The sequence below is a fragment of the Mya arenaria genome, chromosome 3 (genome assembly GCF_026914265.1).
Source record: "Mya arenaria isolate MELC-2E11 chromosome 3, ASM2691426v1".
Lineage (NCBI taxonomy): Eukaryota > Metazoa > Mollusca > Bivalvia > Myida > Myidae > Mya > Mya arenaria.
In genome coordinates this window covers 67,884,358-67,902,893 of record NC_069124.1, presented here as the reverse complement: position 1 = coordinate 67,902,893, position 18,536 = coordinate 67,884,358, and the positions used below count along the sequence as shown (strand labels likewise).

Genomic DNA, 18,536 nt, shown 5'->3' with positions numbered 1-18,536 from the left:
CAAATTCTTATAAGGCTGGGTACAGACTCAAAGATGATAAATTATACACCAAAATATGTAAGTTGTTTAATTTATAGAAAACTGAAATAGTATTATGCATACAAATTTTAACTTAAATTGATTAAAGCTTCCAATAAGTCAAAGGTCTTTTTTAACAAAATCGTGTTATTCGTGCACGTAAGTCAACACATATACTAATTGAATTATCGAAGAGCAAATCAAACCAGTTGGGCCATTGTCTTGAGATTTTTCATCATGAATTATCTTTAGCATTTAAAATGAACAGATCTACTTATAAGCTACATACACGTCAAGTTTCATCTCTATCCATCAATGCTAACTATTGCGCGGAAAACACCTGTCTGATGCTCTCCCGCCCGCCTGCCCGACCAAGGTACCCGGGTCCCAATAAAACCTCCCATCTAACATCGGACTTTTACCCCGCTTGTTTCAAGATAAATCTATACGATAATCCAGATAATATCCGAATATTTTTATGCACCAGTCAATTGTAACCACGGCCCCCCAGGTCCGGGGAATAGCGGGGACTTTGACTTTCGGTCCAACCAACACCCGGCTAAAAACCCCGCCCTGCGGGGACGCACAGATGGTAAAATCCCCGCCAAATGCCCCTGCACCCCAGGGACCCTAGGTAAGGCCCATTCCCCGCTATATGTAAAGCGAAGACAAAACCACCGTATTCACCCGGCACTGCGGAGCCACCTGAAAGGTAAAAACACGGCCCATTTCCCCGGCTATCCCCGGTATACCCCCAGACATGGGGGCCGTGGTTACAACTGACTGGTGCATAATATCTGCGAGATTCTGAATACCAATGTGAAATCATGTATCAATTGTCATCCCTTATTAAAAGATTCGCGATAGAAGATGCTGGACTCTTTATTTAAAAGCGGATGTAGAATATAAAAAACCCCACTAATGTTCAATGAACAATTTTCTAACATGAACAACAAACATACATGTACATAACATAACATAACAGCACAAAAATGAATTGGTGACTCGGAATTGAAAGCCTATAGTTTTCTATAAAGAAAGATTTCACATGTCATTAAGTAATTACAAAAGCTGTTTATGCACAGTATTCAATAATAACATCAACATGTGTTCTCGGGTATACGACCGGAAAAAAATGCTACTGAGAAACAGGAAATAAAAGAAAACAGGTTTCTAAAACATGAATACTTTTATTTTCAATATGAAATTTATCCTTGTATGCTCATGTTATTACACTTCGTTTTTGGCTTTATTAAAATTAAGATTTACTTAAAGATGCACTCTTTCTCCCAAATAAGATGAACCACAATTAATAAAATTGTTTTAATTTATTGAAAAGGATGAATTAATATCGAAAACAATTGTTCTTATGAATGATACCGAGATTAATTTGAAAGAAAAGTGAAGAATACACGGTATTTCTTTCTCATGAGTTGATTGTTGATCAGTGTAGATATTTAAGCACTCACCAGTCATTTAATATTTGTGCGCTTTCAGCTATTAAATACACGGTTACCGTGAATCTTGTTACCAGTAATAAATAGTTTCCATAAATGCATTATTTTGTAAGAAGTTAAAGGTTTATCGCTCCAAATTTATGTTTCACGTTTATACAAGTGAAAGAATTGATTGTATATACGAGTGTCACTTTAAAAAACTGAATAACAAGAAAACACCTTTTATGACAAACTTAAAGAATGTTAGGGGGTAAAGGATTTCTGCCCACTAGAAGTTAACAACATGATTCAAACTAAAATGAAAATCCATTTTTGAGAAATCAAGTAACAGTTGTTTATAGATGCTTTGCTTTAATACTCACGTTCACTTATAACATAAATTACGATGTTATAAAACATTGGCGTTTTTGAAATGTAGGTATCATTTACGAAGAAAATGCGCTTTGCCAACAATTTTTATTTCTAACCTAAAATTGGTATCGCTTAGGTTCATATAAATACTTACATTTAACGGTTTCTGTTTGGGCTCGATGGGATGCACACGAACTGCATTAAAGTGTTTGCAGTATCCATTGAAATACAACCATATTTAGTTCTGTGTTTTTTTCCACTTACTTTAATATATCAATTAGCATAGGTTATTTGGGACACTAACCTTTCCTTGAGGGATCTGCATAATCCGTATTTTCGTCTAAAAAAGTGGCCTTTTACCTTCAACTACAGCAAGCATGCTCCTGGCCTCACGCCTCGGATTCTTCTCCCTTCTTCCCAGGTCCTAGTTCATGGTTATCTTCCTTGGACTATAAATCTACTAGCTTGGTACCAGTACCGAAAGATGCCTCAGTTCTTTTCAAATATAGAAAAATCAAACATGAGTAGCCACGTGTAATATCAATAAATGAAAATAATTGTTAAAGGGGCTAACTCAGACTATGTCAATAGTTACAAAATATGGTGTGCTGTAGCCTTTATCAATTTACTTTATGCAGTTACTTCCCTTATATACAAATGTAACATTGCTAGATAAGCTGAGCGCTAACGCCAAGCCAGCAGCCAATAGCTAGCAGCCAATAAGTGTTTGCGTTGACTTACGGAAATAGATACGACGAAATAGAGAAAATTGCCAAATACATTAAGTCAGCAGCCAATAAGGAATTTAATAATAACCGTAATAAAATTTGCACTGAAAATTCTTGAAATGCACCAGATTGTGGAAGTAAAAGGAAACATAAAACACATTTATTGGTGAACGCTGAATAAGAATTGGACGTAATTCAGTTTAATGCAATAAATAAAATGATGAAAGAATATCAATTAAAGAAGACAACAAGTCTGGTTTGATATCAATAACATAGATCGCTGTATAGATGTATTTGTAACCAATAAACGAGGACTGGACATTCTGTATGATGCAATAAATGTAATATTAAATGAATATTAATGAACAATTAAATAAACATACAATCATGATCAATCTCTGTTTTAACGTACAGGCCACCACAGCCTAACCAATTGAAACCAAACATCACGGAACTTGGGTGGCTGTTACGACCAGAAGGAGGCGATGTGACGCCCCAAGACCGGGTACTGGCATGTAGGGGACATCCAGGGCTATCACCTAGCACCGCCCAATAACTTCCATCTTGGGGTGAGCTTGACCAAAATTGACCCCCAACGTCCAGGACCCCCCTATTTGGGTAAAACAAGCACATGGACCTACTTTGGGTGGCTGTTACGAACCAGAAGGAGGCGATGTGACGCCCCAAGACCGGGTACTGGCATGTAGGGGACATCCAGGGCTATCACCTAGCACCGCCCAATAACTTCCATCTTGGGGTGAGCTTGACCAAAATTGACCCCCAACGTCCAGGACCCCCTATTTGGGTAAAAACAAGCACATGGACCTACTTTGGGTGGCTGTTACGACCAGAAGGAGGCGATGTGACGCCCCAAGACCGGGTACTGGCATGTAGGGGACATCCAGGGCTATCACCTAGCACCGCCCAATAACTTCCATCTTGGGGTGAGCTTGACCAAAATTGACCCCCAACGTCCAGGACCCCCTATTTGGGTAAAACAAGCACATGGACCTACTTTGGGTGGCTGTTACGACCAGAAGGAGGCGATGTGACGCCCCAAGACCGGGTACTGGCATGTAGGGGACATCCAGGGCTATCACCTAGCACCGCCCAATAACTTCCATCTTGGGGTGAGCTTGACCAAAATTGACCCCCAACGTCCAGGACCCCCTATTTGGGTAAAACAAGCACATGGACCTACTTTGGGTGGCTGTTACGACCAGAAGGAGGCGATGTGACGCCCCAAGACCGGGTACTGGCATGTAGGGGACATCCAGGGCTATCACCTAGCACCGCCCAATAACTTCCATCTTGGGGTGAGCTTGACCAAAATTGACCCCCAACGTCCAGGACCCCCTATTTGGGTAAAACAAGCACATGGACCTACTTTGGGTGGCTGTTACGACCAGAAGGAGGCGATGTGACGCCCCAAGACCGGGTACTGGCATGTAGGGGACATCCAGGGCTATCACCTAGCACCGCCCAATAACTTCCATCTTGGGGTGAGCTTGACCAAAATTGACCCCCAACGTCCAGGACCCCCTATTTGGGTAAAACAAGCACATGGACCTACTTTGGGTGGCTGTTACGACCAGAAGGAGGCGATGTGACGCCCCAAGACCGGGTACTGGCATGTAGGGGACATCCAGGGCTATCACCTAGCACCGCCCAATAACTTCCATCTTGGGGTGAGCTTGACCAAAATTGACCCCCAACGTCCAGGACCCCCTATTTGGGTAAAACAAGCACATGGACCTACTTTGGGTGGCTGTTACGACCAGAAGGAGGCGATGTGACGCCCCAAGACCGGGTACTGGCATGTAGGGGACATCCAGGGCTATCACCTAGCACCGCCCAATAACTTCCATCTTGGGGTGAGCTTGACCAAAATTGACCCCCAACGTCCAGGACCCCCTATTTGGGTAAAACAAGCACATGGACCTACTTTGGGTGGCTGTTACGACCAGAAGGAGGCGATGTGACGCCCCAAGACCGGGTACTGGCATGTAGGGGACATCCAGGGCTATCACCTAGCACCGCCCAATAACTTCCATCTTGGGGTGAGCTTGACCAAAATTGACCCCCAACGTCCAGGACCCCCTATTTGGGTAAAACAAGCACATGGACCTACTTTGGGTGGCTGTTACGACCAGAAGGAGGCGATGTGACGCCCCAAGACCGGGTACTGGCATGTAGGGGACATCCAGGGCTATCACCTAGCACCGCCCAATAACTTCCATCTTGGGGTGAGCTTGACCAAAATTGACCCCCAACGTCCAGGACCCCCTATTTGGGTAAAACAAGCACATGGACCTACTTTGGGTGGCTGTTACGACCAGAAGGAGGCGATGTGACGCCCCAAGACCGGGTACTGGCATGTAGGGGACATCCAGGGCTATCACCTAGCACCGCCCAATAACTTCCATCTTGGGGTGAGCTGACAACCTATACTGTTATGTCCTTATAAGCGGCATTCCATTGTGAATAAACACTAAGTGTGACCTTGATCTTAGAGGTAGGGACATGGGTCTTGCACTTGACATGTCGTCTTGGTATGTCGGACACATGTGGCAAGTCATTTTAAAATCTGTCCATATAAAGAGAAAGTTACAGCCCGAACACAACTACCTATACTCTATGTTCTTATATGCAGCACTCCATTGTGAATAAACACCAAGTGTGACCTTGACCTTAGAGGTAGGGGCACGGGTCTTGCAAGCGACACATTGTCTTGGTATGTGGAACACATGTGGCAAGTTATTTTAAAATCTGTTCATACAAGGGAAAGTTACAGCCCGGACATGACAACCTATACTCTATGTCCTTATATGCAGCACTCCATTGTGAATAAACACTAAGTGTGACCTTGACCTTAGAGCTAGGGACACGGGTCTTGCACGCGACACGTCGTCTTGGTATGTCGAACACATGTGGCAAGTTGTTTTAAAATATGTCCATACAAGGGAAAGTTACAGCCCGGACACGACAACCTATACTCTATGTCCTATATGCAGCACTTCATTGTGAATAAACACTAAGTGTGACCTTGACCTTAGAGATAGGGACACGGGTCTTGCAAGCGACACATCGTCTTGGTATGTGGAACACATGTGGCAAGTTATTTTAAAATCTGTCCATACAAGGGAAAGTTACAGCTCGGACTTTACTCGGAGTTATTGAGCCGGACACACGGACGGACGGACAGTGCGATTTTAATATGCCCACCTTCGGGGGCATAAAAAATATTGGTCAAGGAGTTATGGTAAAGGAGTTTCGGGGAGTACACAAAAGATGGCGTTCTGACCTTTGACCTCTAAGTATAACCTTACCCTTTAAGGTCGATGGCTTGAAATGCACTCCGCATGTCATTCATGATGTGAACATTTACACTGTTACTTAAATTTTTCCCTTGGTTGAAGAATCATAATATAAGATATCGTAATCAAACGCTTGATACTTGATCACTGTCTAAAAATTTATGATATTTATTTCCCATGAACATATTCAGTAAAGGTAAGTGTATTACTAATTGTTTAGATGGACATACCGGTAAGTAGATATCAATCCTCCATGAATAACAAGTACTGTATGTGTTTTATCAATCAATCAACATTGACATGTGTCAACAGTTTACTAGTTATGACATATGGCCTTGCAGTACTATATAACACTTTACTATAGGGTTAAGTGTTCGGCCATTACAAGGATACAACTGATGAACATATAATAAAGAAAGCATAAATTTGCCAATTTTATTATATAATGTTATTAATAACATATTGCATAATAATAAGTACACATGGTATGGCTTTAAATACATGAAACTTGTAAATGATAATGTCTAACACAGTGACATGGAATGGTACTTCTTATTAGCACTTCCTAATTCTAAAATCACATGAAGATGAGATTGTTCAGTGCCCTTACCAGATGCTTGTACATTTTTATACTGAAACAAAGCATTAATAAGGCCACAATTTAAAACCATTTGTTTGACCTAACCTGACCGACTCACAAAAATACACATGATCCGAGTTTTGTTTAAGCTTCTCTGGTTGGTGAACATTAATTCATCAAAAATATCTTTTTTGTCCAAGCCATTCCATTTTATTTATTTTTTTATACCCATCCCTTGAAATGTGTGTTCCCTTGAAATGTGTGTTGGGTAAGGTCAAATAAACTATTTATCAATTGTGACCTGACATGGTTATTTAAAGTCAAGCACTCTTTTTTATAAAAGCATTATTTAACATAATATTCACTTCTGCCTAAACAAATTATTACAATGTAAATGTAACATTAGTCCCACCCTGGTGTAAAATGGTATAAAAAAGGATTGTTGAAAGTTACCAGTCAAACTTTCCCTAAATTAATTCAATATCAAAGACTTCCTTCAGCATAGATTTAATACTTTACTTAGTTACTTTTCTTATATACTAGCATGGCCATTCATTTTCAAACTCGTTTTCTGTCTGTCAAAACTCTAACAATACATCCAGGGCCTCCCACTGCATACACCTGAAGTGAATACATCCAAACATACACAATTAACATAATTATGTCATATAGTTAGCTTAACATATTAACACGGTACATTTCATGATTTTTTTTCAGGGAAATTATACTAACATTGACCTTGTATTAAAGGATAAGGCTGTCACGGCAATTTGTCGGATTAGTCATTGCTCATTCCTTTTAAAAAGGTCTACTTTTCATACAGCATATAAATATAAATTGTCACTTGTAACAAAGAGTATCCAGGACAGTTTAAAAATGTGGGTAAACATGGTGATATTCTCATTTGACCATTGTCAGCCTAAAACAAATGCATTCAAAGTGATAACATTTTATTAAAATAACTTTCTCTTTAAAATTAATTGGTTGTTTTACTTTTTCCTTCAGCAATCTGAAAAATTGTTTCTTTAACTATGGTTTGCCAGGTGATATGACTGCACATGTCATCAACTGTGTTTCAAGAGAAAGCTATACACATGTAAGTCTGCTTGTAAATACATGAGGGAATAGATTGGGTAAATGTATGTCTAGGTAAAGAGTATTGGAGAGGTTAAATGTTGAATTATTAGAAAATAAATTATGTGTATTAAGCACTCTGACAGTTGCGGTACACTTTGAAATAGTGAAATAAGTACATGTAATAGACAAAGTAATAGTGAAGTCATAGAACTTCAATTCGTTGTCTAACTAGCAACCCCAGACAATTTTTTTCTTAAAAATGATAAAATAAAATTCAATTCTTAATCATTAATTTTGACCAAAAATATAATAACCTTTTCATGCCAGGTAAGCAGTGATGCACATGGGCTTCCATCTGATGGGAACTCAAACCCTCTGTAGATGTACTTCATGAGGATATCGAGGGACCGGCTATCAAGGCCCTTCACAGCTTGGTCAATATCTGCTGCCTTGAAGGTGGTCAATACTCTTATTGCTAGCTGCACCGCTCTATCCTACAACACAAACATAATAGTGACATGTACAAAGCAAAACTTTTAACTGTATACATTAAGAAATTTGATTGCTGTACAGGAGTACATAACGGTATGATAATATTCTAATTAATAATCCCAATATCATAATTAGTTCATAAGACTTATTTTAATGAACAAATAATTATTATCACAGCATCATTATCTAAACCATTATTTAAACAAAATTATAAAATATTAAATATTGTTACCTTAACAGATTCATTCTTTGCTCCCACTGGGGCATTCTTCAAAATAACATTGAGTGCATCAACATGTTTGCCTGTGAGAACAGTTAAGGTAAATCTAACAGTATTACTACTCATGAATTGTTAGTAGTTTACATTACAAATGAAGCCATTTAGACCATAGAAAAATTGTGGGTAATGTATCGACCAATACACCTAACACCTGAAATTGTGCCTGACCAATGAGATTGATTTTCAAAATATATATAGACTTTTCCAACAAAACCCACATTTTAATAACTATGATATAGTAATATACAGCGTTGTATTTAAATTCTTAAATGAATACACTGATAAATAGTTCTAGGATAAAACATAAACATGGACTGAGGGATAAAAAGTTCAAATAACCCTGTTGATGCATACATGGCGCAGCCCAATTTTATTGTATTCAAATATTAAGCTTGAAAATATATGCTAGTTCAAAACACAATTCAACTCTAGATCATTTGGATAATCAAAATAAAAAACTTCCTTGTTTATTCAAAAAGACTAATGATCTTTTGATGCCAGTCTTATTGTCATTGATAATAAAAAGTACACATGGGATCAGAACTTCATAATTTTCATAGTTGAAAGAACGCCAGTATTGGTTGCTTCAACATACCCACTCAGATTCAGATAGTAGTTATAGAGACAAATGCACAACAATTAATGAATATTTATTTTTAAAATACATCTATAAAAAGGTTATTCAATGGATTTGAACATAATCAATATCAAAAGTGTTTGTAGTTCAGATTTTTCCTTTCAGTGTCAATATGTATAGACTATTTAAACAGAAAAGGGGTTCAACTCTACCAACTCATAATAAATGCAAAGTTCTGTAGTTAGTTAAAAGCGCCACCAAGATCTCACTATTTCGATTCAGGTCATTGATTAGCCAAGTAGCCCTCTCACATAGCTCAAGCAACTCACCCTGGATTTTTATTATTATTATAATAATAATACAATCCTTACACTTTAAAGTCACCAGGAAAAGGATATTGAGCTAAACAATTGTTCACTTCTGCTTCATTTGGCCCCTGCTCCTCACCATCTGGAGTGTCGTCAGCGAACTTTTCTGGATCATATTCATCTACATTAACCTTTCTAAACTTAGTTGACGCTACTGTTTTCGACATTTTTATAACAACAGTCAAATTTGTCTATCAGCACACCCCGGAAGTGATTTTGCTTCCTGAGAAAAGAGCTCTAATATTTTCGAATTTTAAATAAAATAAAGGTAGTAAATTTTACCCGGTTTTCGGAGTTTCTTCGATAATTATTATTAATAGTTAATTTCAATGACCTCTTAATATTTTATTTTGATATCTGGTATAATATTTTTTTGTGGTCATCGAATACGAAACCACGCTATTCCGAATTCTTTTCTTCCGGTTTCATTCGCCATAATCATGGTATTTGTTTACTAGCTTGTAAATATCGGACTCCATCGTTAATAATAAGTCATTGCAACCCATGTTATCCTGTTAATTAAAATACTTAACATTTCTTTAGTTAGTATAGTATGTTTCCTCACACATTTGACCATTGCAAATTTGTATATTAGACGAAAATGTAACAGTGGTGTAACAGATTCTGACATTCTATATTTTCAGGCTGCAGTCAAAGTAAAGGCCAAGGAGCTCAGGGGCAAAAAGAAGGAAGATCTTCAGAAGCAGCTCATAGACCTAAAAACTGTATGATTTTTTTGGCAATTGCATGAGCATTAATGTTCTGTTTCCAGTTTAAATGAAAACTTTGGTCGTAAATTAAAATTATCTCTTACAGTGGTAGTATTGTGTGTGGGTGAGAACCAGCTCACTGCTTAGCTCAGTTGGTTTGACCACCATGCTTGTATTCTGGCAGTTTGGGGCACTTTCCCTCACATTATTACTTAATTATTTGTGTATTGTTTACTTTTGTAAAAGCTGCATTGTAGCTAATCCATATAAACAGCCGCTTTAGAATCTTGACAATTTTTGATTTGGCGACTCTTTAAGTGTCCATATCCCACTTGTTGTTTTCCTAGCCAAGAATGACAGATCTAAGGGCTAAGTATTGAGCGGAAAGATAATGGGCACCTGCTAGATGGTTTCAAAATGGTGATGCTTTATTGACAGAAGTCGATATTAATCAAACAAATTATTTGTGTTTCATTAAACACTTAAGTGTAACAAGTAAAAGGTATTGGCTAAAATAATTAGAGTGTAACTTTTGTGTTTTTATTTAGCAGTGAAGTGTTAAGTATTGTGGAGTAACAGTTATGGTAGTCTAAAATAATAGACGTGTTATACGGGATTCTTCCAATCCCTAACGTCTAAACGGGAATGTGCAAAAAACGGGGGTGTTTTAAAAATATTGAAATTGTTTTAAGTGAAGTATTTTATGGTTGAAATTGATCATAAAGAGTTCTATTCATATTTTACCATGTAAGTGAAATGTTATTTAGCACTAAACAAGCATTTAATGCATTAAAACAAGTTGTTTACCTTTCCAATAAAACGAAAGTTGACTGACACAGACAACAATTATGCAAAGGGGAACAACTTGATACAATCGTAATAGCTCGGCCTCCTCCGACAAAGCTTCGAGATAGACCTTGTTATACAATCGTAACAACTCGGCCATGGCCGAAATGTTCCGAGCGATTTAAAACTGTGCCCTAAAGCCTTGCAGGTGCCCTTCATGTATATATCGTTATGTTTTGACAGAATGAAATGAAAAAAAGCCGTCAAACTCATAATTATAAGTTGGATATTTATTTTTTTGTGTACGGAACTAATATAAAATAACATTATCTGGTAATATTTCTTGTTTTTATGATATTTTATAGACGCTATATGCTTTAACCCGGAATCCTGATCGGAACAACTACCCACTTTTGATACTAAACAATTTATACGTGAAGGATTTGCCATATCAAAAATCTAAAAAAATCCGTCAACGTACAATTATTTGGACTACAGTTATGGAAAAGTAGACTCGTGGCATTTAGGGAACAAAATGAATAGACAAATGTTAAAAAAGTTCCCTAAACACGCATTATTGTGGCTACATTTGAGCTAGCCACAATATTGCGCATTTAGGGAACTTTTTCGAATTCGAATATTCATTTTGTTCCCTATTAAAACAAAAAGATAAACCGTGAAGGGTGCTGTTTTCTGGAGGCAGTTGGAGCTTACATCATCAACTGAATTTGAAATGATATGTGTAATTAATTTCAGTACCAAAAGGTGCAATCTTTTGTTGATCATTAGGCCTAAAAAAAATGTCTGTTTCGCGTCCCTACCAATAAAAATGCGCCGACCCCAACTAATTTTTTTCGTTTCTGAGCAAAAAAAATATTCGTTATTGAATAGAGTTACGAAGGGCGGATAAATGCATATTTTAATCAGAATTATTGTTTATATGATAAAACAAAGTCAGGCAAGGACAGTAATGTAGGTAAGACTGCCATGTGCAAGAAAACACTCTGAACTTAAGACAGATTTTGAAAAAAAATGCCTACCTACCCTTCCTAGAAATTTTGGGAAGGTTACCCTAAACAGACAATTTTTTTTAGCTCCACTGGCTGAAGGCCATGGAGCTTATGTCGTCACAGATTGTCCGTCGTGAGTGCGTGCGTGCGTGCGTGCGTAAACTTTTACTTTAAACGACATCTCCTCTGAAACTGATAAGCGGATTTTGACAAAACTTCACAGGAATGTTCCTTTGGTGGTCCTTTACCAAAATTGCTCAAATGGTTCCGGTCCATTGCTCAATATGGCCGCCAGAGCTAAAAATAGCAAAATCTTTAAACGACATCTCCTCTGAAACGGTTCGGCAGATTTTGATGAAACTTGACAGTAATGTTCCTTGGGTGGTCCTTTATTAAAATTGCTCAAATGGTTCTGGTCCATTGCACAATATGGCCGCCACAGCTAAAAATAGCAAAATCTTTAAACGACATCTCCTCTGAAACGGATAGGCAGATTTTGATGAAACTTGACAGAATTGTTCCTTGGGTGGTCCTTAACCAAAATTGCTCAAATGGTTCCGGTCCGCTGCACAACATGGGTTCCAGGGCAAAAAAATAGAAAAACCTTTAAAGAACATCTTCTCAGAAACCGATGATCAGATTTTGATGAAACTTAACAGAAATGTTCCTTGGATGGTCCTTTATCAAATTTGCTTCAATGGTTTCTGTCCACTGCACAAGATGGCCCCCAGAGGTAAAAATAGAAAAACCTTTAAACGACTTCTCCTCAGAAACCGATGATCGTATTGCAATGAAACTTGACAGAAATGTTACTTGGGTAGTCCTTAACCAAAATAGCCCAAACAGTTCTGGTCTGCTGCACAACATGGGCACCAGAGCTAAGAATAGAAAAAAACGTTAAACTACATCTTCTCAGAAACCGATTATCAGATTTTGATGAAACTTTACATAAATGTTCATCGGGATGCCCTTTAACCAAAATTGCCCAAATGGTTCCGGTCCGCTGCACAACATGGCTGCGAGAGTTAAAAATAGAAAAACCTTTAAGGACTTCTCGTCCGCAGTCTTCACGAAAAACATTTTAACCTACTAGCCAGTTGGACTAGCATAATGGCATATTTAACTAGTCCGAATGACAATCTAGTAGTCCGACTATTTTGCCACATTATAAAACTGTATGCTTGAGGTAAATACCTATTTCAATTGAGCAGCTTGCAGTTTGAGTAAACATTTCTTTATTATGATGCTCATGCAGTGATAGGGAGTGACATCCTTCTGTTGGGAATAGTGCTCCTTGTTTTTCAGAACCTATGGGTACTATGTAAAAACAAAAGGCATCTTGCTTGAATAGACTGTAATAATATCAACATGGTTAGAAAAGAAATGCCATGCTTTAATAGCTTTGATTACATTTTACTACTGAATTACCTCCCTTTAATAGAAAAAAAAAATAATGTCTTAATTATTCACGTATAGCATCTTTAAATAATTTTTAAACAATAATAATTTATGAGTAAACATATAAGCATAAAGTTCTCACAAAAAGATCAATTTAAAAACCTTACATTTATACATAGGAAAGTATATATAGACTGAACATTAATTTTCGTTTAAGTGACACTCTGAAAGTTTATGAAACAGCTATTTTTAGTAACTTAAATGGCCGAAAAGTGTAAGTGAAACACCAAGTCGATTCTATCTCGTCAGTTCTTGTTCAGGTTAGATATTGCTTCATAATCTATTCAGATTAAATGTTAACCGATGATCAGATTTTGATGAAACTTGACAGAAATGTTCCTTGGGTGGTCATTAACCAAAATTTGTTAAATGGTTCCAGTCCACTGCACACCATGGCTGCCAGAGCTAAAAAATAAAAAAAACTTTATACGACTTGTCGTCGAAACCGATGACCTTTTTTCGATAAAACTTGACAGAAATGTTTGTTTGGTGCTCCTTTACTCAAATTGCCCAAATCATTTCGGTCCACTGCACAACATGGCAGCCAGAGCTATTAAAGTAAAAAATTTTTTTAAATAACTTCTCCTCAAAAATCGATGATTGTATTTCTATGAAACTTGACGAAAATGTTCGTTAGGTGGTCTTTGCTTGAACCTTTTGGCCAGTGGAGCACAGGCACTGATGTGCCTCTTGTTTTTTGGCCTTATGGATAAAAAACTTAATGAAGTCATTCCAGTCAAGTTCTGTACTATGCGAACAAAACTACTGAATTATTTTAATCTTAATATCAACAGTACCATAAATGTTCATGTTTCATTGTTTTCCAATTTTTATGAAAACATCCATTTAAATTTCCATTGCCTGGCACTCATTTATTAATTTAACTAACGCCTGGGGGTTTAACTTTCATGCCAAAATATCGCGTGACTACAAAAAGGGAGGAGCTTGTGGGTCAAATAAGTGCGGACACCAAATAAGTTACAGATTATTAAGGCGATCTACAGAAAATGGTGCAAGCTTTCTCAGGCTGGGGCCTTGCTGTGCTTGCTTATTTTCTGTAGATCGCCAAAATGAACTCTAACGTATACTTTGAGAGGGTCTTATAAAGGTCTTGTTTACTAATAAGAATTGCATTGCATTGCTTTTTTATAAGAGTTACATTGCTGATTTATTCTGGTAAACTGTGTTGACTGAATGGAGAAAATATTATGATTTTGGGGGAGAAATGAACAGTTTTCACCAAAAAAGTACTGATATGCTGATGATTAACCTGCTAAAATTGTATCATACCGCATCCACTTTCTTGGAATGCAGAAGGTGAAAAACGCCCTTTTTGTGCTTGCTCAAATTTTGGATCATATATAGCCTGCTTGTTTTCTTTTCTTAAGTAAAGCTCTAGTGTGTAAGAATGTGGACTTGTTCATCCAAAAGTCTTAACTTTAATGACTGAATGTGGAAATTGAGGATATGGATAAAAGATAAACCCAAATTTTCATATTTACAGAAAATGAGTAGTAAAGTGCAGCCCAACAAAACTGAATAACTTTATCTGAATATATAACCATACTTGATGTGTGCACCAATGACCTTGTGTCTGAAAGCTGTGTACATGTCTGTTTTTTCAAAAGTACCATACACTTCTTTTGCACTTGAATTTAATACCTACATGTATTTTATTGATTTAATTTGGTATCATATGTGATGAAGAAATATGCTGACAGCTTATGAAGATTGCTATAACTGTTGGATCGATAGGACTGATGTGATGCCATAAATTATGTTGTTATTATAAAAAAAAAAGGTCTATATATATTTACTTTGAAAATTATGCTTTGTTATTAAATAGTATGGATATGAAGCCCGTAAGGCTAAATCATGAAAGTATATGTTGGAACTAAATTGTGTCCACCATGCATGTTACAAGTCCTGATGCCTTCGGCAAATTTGAACTTATTTTTAAACTCTGCAAATAACACATTTCAATACTATTTATGGAAACCTCCATTTCAGGAATTGGCAACATTAAGAGTGTCAAAGGTCACTGGTGGTGCAGCTTCCAAACTTTCCAAAATGTAAGTTATAATATTATATGTAAAACTTCTGTTGAACTCTCATTTAATATCTGCATGTATTTAATTGATTTAAATGGTATCATAAGTGATGAAGAAATATACTGACAGCTTATGAAGATTGCTATAACTGGATCGATAGGACTGATGTGATACCATGAATTATGTTATTTATATAGGATTTTGAGTAGATATAGGTCTACAAAGTATGCCATTCTAATGAATTGTTGTTTTTCTGTTGTTGAATGTGTAGAGTCGGTCATGAATTACAATTTCAATTGTGAATGTACATATAAAAAAATAGCATTACACATGACAATATTGGTGATGTTCTTTTACTGCTGCTATTAGTCACTTAATAACCCAAACCAATTTTGTGAACTGGTCTTGTTTTGTTTTAATTCTATTCATGACAGTGGCATGTATAATACCCGAACTAGAGTAACATGATTTTCCCTTAACCAAGTTTACCAGCCACGTATGATGATCAATTGTTTTGATTCAAGTTACATGATGATCTTTTAATAACGGATCGATAGGACTGATGTGGCTGTATGTAAAACACATGGATTAATCATCATTATTCATTGTCAGCGAACCTGGTATTTGATTCCATTTTCACTACATTAGTTCATCCATTTCTTAAATATTAATGAAGTAAGGGAGCTCTTTCCAATGAAATTGTATGTCACAATTAAATGCTATTAACCAGGACTTCAGAAAGAGGTTTTGTTACTAAATATAGAAAAACAAAACAGTTTATTGGCTTACATTATGAAAAGGTCCCCATTCTGCACTTATGGAGCTGCTGCATTAAATGTTCATGATTACGATAATCTCATAGCAAAATGACCCAGTGTACATTGTATCATTATATACCATGGGTATCATACTATTGCCTTTATAATGGCAACTGTAACTGCAAGTTGAGCTGTTTTGTTAATAAGCCATGAGCATACATACTTCTTAACAGCTGCCATAACAAAATTAACTTTTTATGCCCCCTTTTGAAAAAAGTGGGGTATATTGTTTTGCACATGTCGGTCGGTCGGTCGGTCGGTCTGTCTGTCGGTCGGTCGGTCGGTCGGAATACCAAATGGTTTCCGATCAATAACTTGAGAACGCTTTGACCGAGGGACCTCATACTTGGTATGTGTATTGGTCATCACCAGCAGATGAACCCTATTGATTTTGAGGTCAGTGGGTCAAAGGTCAAGGTCAGTGTGACCTTTACATGAAAAACGGTTTCCGATCAATAACTTGAGAACGCTTTGACCCAGGAACCTCATACTTGGTAGGTGTATTGGTCATGACCAGCAGATGAACCCTATTGATTTTGAGGTCAGTGGGTCAAAGGTCAAGGTCAGTGTGACCTTAACATGAAAAACGGTTTCCGATCAATAACTTGAGAACGCTTTGACCCAGGGACCTCATACTAGGTAGGCTTATTGGTCATGACCAGCAGATGAACCCTATTGATTTTGAGGTCAGTGGGTCAAAGGTCAAGGTCAGTGTGACCTTTACATGAAAAACGGTTTCCGATCAATAACTTGAGAACGCTTTGACCCAGGAACCTCATACTTGGTAGGTGTATTGGTCATGACCAGCAGATGAACCCTATTGATTTTGAGGTCAAAGGTCAAGGTCAGTGTGACCTTAACATGAAAAACGGTTTCCGATCAATAACTTGAGAACGCTTTGACCCAGGGACCTCATACTAGGTAGGCTTATTGGTCATGACCAGCAGATGAACCCTATTGATTTTGAGGTCAGTGGGTCAAAGGTCAAGGTCAGTGTGACTGTAAGCTGAAAAAAGGTTTTCTGATTGTCCATATTTTATTTTCTTATATAGTAGACAGTAGAAATTTATATGTCACTAAATGCATGAGTTGAAGTATCAGTTTTCAGTGAACATCTAGTTTAATTATGCCCCCCTTCGAAGCAGAGGGGTTATATAATTGCTTTGCACATGTCGGTCGGTCTGTTGGAAGACCAAAGCTTGTCCGAGTGATAACTCAACAATTCCCGGACCTATGGTCATCAAACTTGACATGAAGATTAGGTATGACCAGTAGATGACCTGCCTCATATGCATCCAATGACAAATCAGCTGTCATTTCAGTCCATGCATATTTCATTCAATTGTCCAAATATTTCTGGCAACTTGGCGCTCAGGGGGCATAATGTTTGACAAACATCTCTTGTTCTTACTTGGTTTGGTATTATACAATGTCAGTTACACATGACAAAGGTGTTGACTTCCACTATAAGTAACTGATGAAGTTTGAAGAACATCAAATTTGTGAAGTGTCAGCCACTTATAATTAAGTAAAATTATCTATGTAAAATACAGTAAAATAACATGAGTTATCCTAAACCAAGTTTACTAAGCCACAAATGATGATCAATTGTTTTCATTCAAGTAACATGATGATCTTTTAATAACGGATCGATAGGACTGATGTGGCTTAATGTAAAACCCGTTTATCAAATTTTAATGACAACTTTAACTGCAGGATACTTTCTTGACAGTTAGTTTATCCTCAATTTTAAGTGTGCAATGTGTTTATCAGCATGTAAAGGTGACCTGCAGATTATTTATTGCAGAATAATTGATATAAAATGCTATTAACATTCATGTTTGGTGTGATTTCAGCCGTGTGGTGAGGAAGTCCATTGCCCGCGTTTTCACTGTGATCCACCAGACACAGAAAGAGAACCTGCGTAAATACTACAGAAACAAACCTTACAAGCCCAAGGACCTCCGGCCCAAGAAGACACGTGCTCTGAGACGAGCCCTTACTCCTCACCAGCGATCACTCAAGACCGCGAAACAATTGAGGAAGGAGCGTCTCTATCCCATGAGAAAATTTGCTGTTAAAGCTTAAATGTGTCTAAATAAATAAGAAACAAAAGTGGTTTTATTTTGAACACTTACAATTGGTTATGGTTTTACTGGCGTAGCATGGAAAACAGATAAGAATTCAATCATATCTGACGGCCATCAGTTTCATCCCACTTGTCCACTCTTACCTTGGGCAATCTATAACAAGCTTGGCATAGTATCTTTGGTGTAGCGTTACCAGCTGGAATGCTGTATACGTAGTCTTCTGACCAAGTTTAAAACTGCCTTCTAGCTTTCTCTACATTACCCTTTTCAACTTGACCAGCTTTGGTAATATTGCTCGTCATTGCCTTGTGGTGGAATAGGGTATCTTGGTTTTGGTCAGATAAGGCCAAGCACTGCCACAAAGTTTG

At 37.4% G+C, this 18,536-nt stretch overlaps 2 protein-coding genes across 2 annotated transcripts; one reads left to right on the top strand and one right to left on the bottom strand.

Annotated features, from left to right (window-relative positions):
- Window positions 1-6,292: 6,292 nt before the first annotated feature.
- Window positions 6,293-9,481, bottom strand: LOC128227244 (actin-related protein 2/3 complex subunit 5-like). The gene is made up of 4 exons (XM_052937594.1): window positions 9,276-9,481; window positions 8,253-8,325; window positions 7,843-8,022; window positions 6,293-7,072 (listed from the first exon to the last, which is right to left on the bottom strand). Exons 1-4 carry the CDS (start codon window positions 9,410-9,412, stop codon window positions 7,010-7,012), a joined length of 453 nt encoding a protein of 150 aa, XP_052793554.1. The 5' UTR covers window positions 9,413-9,481; the 3' UTR covers window positions 6,293-7,009.
- Window positions 9,482-9,639: 158 nt separating this feature from the next.
- LOC128227245 (60S ribosomal protein L35-like) lies at window positions 9,640-18,193 on the top strand. The gene is made up of 4 exons (XM_052937595.1): window positions 9,640-9,688; window positions 9,890-9,970; window positions 15,220-15,281; window positions 17,935-18,193. The coding sequence occupies exons 1-4, from the start codon at window positions 9,686-9,688 to the stop codon at window positions 18,164-18,166; spliced, it is 378 nt and encodes a 125-aa protein (XP_052793555.1). The 5' UTR covers window positions 9,640-9,685; the 3' UTR covers window positions 18,167-18,193.
- The last annotated feature ends 343 nt before the right edge of the window (window positions 18,194-18,536 follow it).

Bases quoted from the DNA above. Each gene is read 5' to 3' on its own strand.
- LOC128227244 (XM_052937594.1), bottom strand. From the start codon at position 9,412: ATGTCGAAAACAGTAGCGTCAACTAAGTTTAGAAAGGTTAATGTAGAT. The intron at 8,023-8,252 runs GTAACAATATTT...TTTGTGTTGTAG, and splicing joins CAAAGAATGAATCTGTTAAG to GATAGAGCGGTGCAGCTAGC. The intron at 7,073-7,842 runs GTTATTATATTT...TATTCACTTCAG, and splicing joins TGCTTACCTGGCATGAAAAG to GTGTATGCAGTGGGAGGCCC.
- LOC128227245 (XM_052937595.1), top strand. The intron at 9,971-15,219 runs GTATGATTTTTT...CCTCCATTTCAG, and splicing joins AGCTCATAGACCTAAAAACT to GAATTGGCAACATTAAGAGT. The intron at 15,282-17,934 runs GTAAGTTATAAT...GTGTGATTTCAG, and splicing joins GCTTCCAAACTTTCCAAAAT to CCGTGTGGTGAGGAAGTCCA.